We start from the raw sequence: 5,963 nt of genomic DNA on the forward strand, positions 1-5,963 counted from the left end.
CGTCTTTTCTTTTTTAACGGAAAGGGAGTGGATTAACAACAATTTTGCCACCAGGAGACAGGTATTAGAATCCAAGCCAAGGAAGTCTTTTAAAGAAGAAATGATCATGGAACTCAAATGCTACTGAACAGTGAAATAAAATTTGTAAATTAGTATAATAATAATAAAAAGGAATGGACGTGACCATGAATATAGCAAACTGTAGGTTCATTAGAGTTGTTAAGTGGAGTGTCAGGAATAAAAGACAAAATGGTAGAATTGGAGACAAGTTAGTATAGACTGCTTTTTAGAAAAGCTTTTTTTTTTTAAAAGAAGATATATGAGCACAATCTCTGAAAAGAGAAAAAGGTCAAAGGTACTATTTTTATTTTAATGTTGTAAGAAGTATCTGCTTGCTTATTCTCAAAGGAATCATATAATAAAAGGGAGGAAACTGATAATGTACGAAAGAAAAGGAATGTTTCTGGGTGGTATTTTTGAGTGAGCAAAAAGGGATAGGATCTAGTGGACACATCCAGGAATTGACCTTAGAGCATAAACAGTTTATACTAAGAGAAAGTAGAGAACATACAGAGAAAGTTCATAATTGGTCAGGCTGTTTGAGAGGTCCCCAGAGCTCAGCTGGGTAACCTCTTATAAAGACTTAGAGCCTAGGGAAAACGATGGAGTATAGTTGCACATGGACTCCACTCTACACCTGGCTTAGTTTTGGGTAAATTTAATGGTTGGAGCTTGGGAGGGTCTTTACTTCTTTTATTTTCTCATTAAAAGAGAAAGCTGAGTGAATTTTTCAGAAGGAAATACTGGAAGTTTGAAGTTAAGAGTAGAATAGTTAATTTTAAAAAACCCTCCCTATTGATTGGACTTGTACTTTGAAGATTCTATTTTGGTGCCAAATTTGCTGGATAAAATTTAACTTGGCTATTAAACCTCTTTGGAATCCCTACTGGTGCAAAAAAGTCTGTGTTTGGCTCCTGTGAGATCGGAGGTTCTACTTCACCCAGAGCTTCCTCCAAGAGTAAAAGTTGGTGATCTATTTCCCCCAAATCGGCCATTGAATACACATAGGGTAGGCATTTTTCCTTCTTTTTTAAAATAAGTATTGAATATGTGAATATGAAAAATAATTACAGCAATTGAATACATTAAAAACGTATTATGTGCCAAGCATTGAGATATGTTGTTAGATTGTTTTATTTAATCAGTGCATTAAGAAGCCCTCGGGCAGAGTGTGTAACTTGGCCTAACCTAAAGATTGGTCCAATCCATCATTGGTTTTGTAGGAGAAAAATGAGCAGCATCTTCTGGTATTTATTTAGAAAATTTGGCGAGTTGCTGCGTTCACAGGTAGTGGTAGTGGAAAAGGCTTTCTTACCCTATTTTACTGATAAGAAAATGAAGGCCTCTCTAAAAATTGCCCCCCTCAGCTTCATACTAGGACGATTTCCCCCTAAGACTTATATATATATAACTATATATAATTTATATATTTAAATGTATATTTATAATTATATATATAATTTATGAGTAAAACGTTCTGCTCTTCTAGGAGCAGGTTAAGTGTCTTTTTGAAACTTTTTTGGTAACAAGAAATAAAGTGCTTTGTTTCGTCCCTCCCTTCTTAGACTGAAAAAATTTTGAAATGAATTTTGTGCATTTATGAGAACAAAAGCCGTTTTGACTTGTTTATCCAAGTGTTATCTAGAAGTTGAAACAGAGAGAACTTTCGTGAACGAGGTGCAGTTGACCCGGCTTGGAGAGGAAAGATTTGAAAACTTTAGTTCAATTTTCCCAAATGCAGGCAAACAGCTGGGAATATCCCCGAGGGGCTGTGGAGTGAGGTTTTCGCCGGTGAGGGGTGGGTTCGGCGAGGTAGGGGTCCTGAGACTTTGCTTGGGAGCCGGCGGCTCCGGAGGGCGCGGGCGGAAGGCGGTTGGACCAGGAGGCGGCAGGGGAGCGGTGCACCCTGGGGGGTGGGGTGGGGTCGCGGTGGGGGTAGGAGTGTGCGCCCATCCCGGGGGCGGGGTCTGCGTGCGACCCGACCCGCTGCGGGCGCGTACGCCGTCGCCACGCTCGGCTCTTCGGAACCTTCGGGACCCCTGCACACGCTGGGCTTGAGCTTCCCGCAGTTTCCGCGCGACGTCGCTCAGCCGTCTCCCGGCGCGGACCGACGCCGCCTCTCGTGGGATCCGGGACCTCGTTCGACGCCAGCGCCCCCTCCACGCCTTGGTGGAGGGCGTCACTATGGTTCACTTTTTTGCACCCGGGGCTCTCGGCCCGAAACATCGTCCCTCCAGACGCTCAGGAGGACGCCCTGGGCTACTGCGTGGTGCAGGTGAGACGGGACGGCTGAGGAGAGAGCATGAGGGGCCGTCGGGCGCGGACGGGCGAGGCGTGTCGTCGGGGCAGCGGAGAGGGGCTTGCGAGGGCCGGCGGGAGAATGAGTCTGGGGAGACTGAAGAGCCTGTCGGACTTGGTCTCGCTGGGGAAGTGCGCGGGGTCGATGTGGGGGTAGGGGGTCCGGAGGGAAGTTGTATGCGGAACGCCCAGCCCCGGGGCCGAGCGCCGGGCGGACGCACCTGAAAGGCCAGGGCGGAAGGAGGCCCGCCCCTGCCCTCGGACTTCGGGCGAGGCTCTCTCGAGACCGGGCGGTGGCGAAGGCTGCTGCTCTTTAACCGCATGTTTTAAGTGTAGACTAACTGGTACTAGGCTTAGCCGGTAGTGGACGCCGGCGATCTGTACTGTCATAGTGAAGCCAAACGTTCCGTCCAGACCTTATCAGTTTGCCCAGGTGTTGATGAACGTGACGCTCCCCAGGGCCTGTGACCTTTCTTGCGCCCCTACTAGTCAAGGTCTGCAGAGACCTGTTGAAACTGGAACCCAGAAATTTAAATACTTCCACGCGCCCTTTATTCTCGAAGATTGCTACAAAACGAAACCCTAAATAAAGTGCAAACACACCATGATTGCGTATTTAGCTCCCACTCTGTGTGTTGTAGTGTGCATAATGTCGAACCTTGAACGGAAAGATCTGCAGTTCGGATCCATCAGCTGCTCCGTGGTGAAACGATGAGCAGGTGGTTCTCGTAAAGCTTTTTAGAAAGCTTGTGGAGGTGGCTATGGGTTGGAACGGGTTTCATGGCTGTTTTGAGTTTTACTGGGTTAAGTAAAGGAGTCTTGGTGGCGCCATAGTTACAGCGCTAGACCGGAACGGAAAGGTCCGCGGTTGGACTCCCAGCCGCTCTGTGTGGGTTAAGCGTTGGAAGTCCAGTGGAGGGTCACCTGGAGTTCAGGTTGCACTTCCATGACAGGTTTGTTCTTTTGGCAGTCCATTGTGTATTCAGTGGTCTCCTCCAGCACCACCGTTCAAGGGCCTAGTTCTTTATTTGTATTCTTTATTCATTGTCTAACTTTCAGATACGTAGAAAGCAATTGAAAATATCCTGGCTTCCATCAGGAGCACCTTTGTCTTTAACATCTTTGCTCTTTAACATTTGGAAAGGTCCTTGACAGCAGATTACCCTAATGCAGCGTGTTTTTTTCTTGACTGCAATTACACTGGGTGTTAATTGTGGATCTAGATAAAATAAAACTGTTGATAACTTCATTCTTTTTTCCATCAACAAGATGATGTCTGATGCTTCATTGATGAGAATTTTTCTTTTCTTGTAAATTGTACCTCATATTGAATGTTTTTTATTTTCTGCAGTAAATGCTTGAAGTTGTATTCACTTTCTGCAAACAGTATTTTGTCATCTGCATAACAGTTTGTTGATGAGTCTTCCTCAAATCCTGATGCATTCTTTTTCATATAGTTAGGCTTTTTGAATTATTTACCCAATATATAGATACGGAGAAAAGATACAATCCTGATAGATGTACATTTTTCCTGATTTTAAACTATGCAGTATTCCTTTGTTCTTTTTGGACAACTGCTTCTTGGTGTGAGTTTCACATGAGCATGTTAAAGTGTTCTGAGATTCTCATTCTTTTCAGTATCAGTTATAATTTGTTATGATCCACAAATATAAAAACACAAATAGCCAGCTTTCTGGACTGCTTTCAGCTAAGCTCCATCTGACATCCTCAGTGATATCCCTGGTGCCACAACTTCTGAATCCAGTTTGAATTTCTAAGCAATTCAGTTACTGTACTATTCCATCCTTTTTTATTTTATTTTTAAAATTTTTTTTTTCTCTCATTATTGTGTACCGTCAAATCTGATTGCCCTCCTTCTCCAGTGGAGCATCTGGTGGATTCAAACCTAGTGCTTTTGAGATCCATGAATTTTTTAATAATTCCAAGATTTTACTTGCATAGAATATTAATGGTATTGCCCATTAATTTCCAGAATCTACTGGGTCACCTTTTTTGAGAATGGAAACAAATGGACTTCTTTTCATCAGGCCAGGTAGCTTTCTTCCATATTTGTTGGCAGAAACTGGTGAGCTGTCCAGGGTTTCATCTCAATTGATATTTGTCAATTCCTGAGGCTTTATTTTTTTTCACCAATGCCTTTAGTGTGGCTTGGATTTCTTCCTTCCGTGCTGTTGGTTCTTGATCATATGCCACTTCCTGAAATGGTTCAGTATTGAGCAATTGGTTTTGGTACAGTGACTCTGTATTCCTTTTATCTTTTTAAGATAAAAAGTGAAGATAAATTTATTAGAACATTAAGTCCCAAAGGGGCAGACTTTCCTCCTAGAAAGGCTGTATGGAGGAGAGTCCCTTCCTATTTTCTTTTTATGCTTCTTGGAGCATTTTAGATTTTGCGCATAAAATCTTAGTGTTGCAAGTCAAGCCTTGAATTTGTTTTTCATTTTTTTCAAGAAATGCAAAGTGTACTCTTCTCTTTTGGTTTTCTAACTACAGCTTGTTGTGCATTTCATTATACCACTTTGCTTAGTCTTCTGGAGCTATGCTTTGAAATCATCCAGTCACACACTCTAACTTTAGCAGTCTGTCCCCTTATTTTGACTTCTTACTTTTTCATTGCAAGTTTCAGAGTCTTCTCTGTCATTTATTTTGATTTTGTTATTGCCCTTCTTTGAAATGACTTTGCTTTTTTCCCCATATCTAATGTTTTTGATGTCATTCTACAACTCATCTGGTCTTTGGTCATTAGTGTTCTGTGTATCAGGTCAGATGGTTTTGAAATTTGTAGGATTACACTCATGATCATATTTGGATTTTGTGAACTTTTAAAAATTTTCCTCAACTTCAGTTGGAATGTACATATGTGTAATTGATGATCTATTCCCCAATCAACCCCTGGCCTACTTTTGCTGATATTGAGTTTCTTTAACATCTTTTTCCATAAATGTAGTCAGTCTGACTTCTGTATAATAATACATCAGATGAAGTTCATGTGTACATATTTTTCATCTACTAGCTGTTGGAAATACCATGGTTGACATATTTCAGCAGAGCTTCCAATTTAAGACAGACTAAGAAAACAGGACTGACCATCCACTTCTGAATAATAGACATTCAACAACCTATAGACAATGGAAGAACATTGTTGGATATAGTGGCAGAAGAGCCCTTCTGGTTGGAAGGCACTCAAGATGTGATTAGGAGAGATCTGCTATCTCCAAGTGGAGTCTGCTGTAGTGATATGGGTAGTATAAAGCTTTCATTCAGCTAAGTCCAGCTTCTTGAATAATTTAAGTATACACATTTTTCATTCAGTTAAGTCCAGTTTCTTGAATAAGTATACACATTGAGTAGGTATGGAGAGAGGATACAACCGTGACATACAGTTTTCCTGATTTTAAGCCTTGCCGTATTCCCTTGATCTGTTCAGATAACAGTTTCTTGGTCTAGGTGTAGATTTTGTATAAGCATAATCAGGTGTTCTGGAATCCCCATTCTTTTTGTTTAAATTTACTATTAATTTCAATGAAAATTTACAGAGACTTTGAATTTCCATTCATTCATTGTTGCACTTTTCTCCCCTCCCA

General features: G+C 41.8%; 1 protein-coding gene across 1 annotated transcript in view; it reads left to right on the plus strand.

Moving 5' to 3' along the window:
* Window positions 1-1,659: 1,659 nt before the first annotated feature.
* The window catches only part of ZYG11A (zyg-11 family member A, cell cycle regulator), an 87,010-nt gene continuing 82,706 nt past the window's right edge, over window positions 1,660-5,963 (plus strand). The window contains exons 1-2 of the mRNA XM_006879807.1: window positions 1,660-2,056; window positions 2,130-2,335. Coding sequence (XP_006879869.1) covers window positions 1,660-2,056; window positions 2,130-2,335 — 603 coding nt within the window. The remainder of the gene's footprint in view (window positions 2,057-2,129; window positions 2,336-5,963) is intronic.

Source organism: Elephantulus edwardii, unplaced genomic scaffold (genome assembly GCF_000299155.1).
Source record: "Elephantulus edwardii isolate Elephantulus edwardi_28Jun2011 unplaced genomic scaffold, EleEdw1.0 scaffold00005, whole genome shotgun sequence".
Classification (NCBI taxonomy): Eukaryota; Metazoa; Chordata; class Mammalia; order Macroscelidea; family Macroscelididae; genus Elephantulus; species Elephantulus edwardii.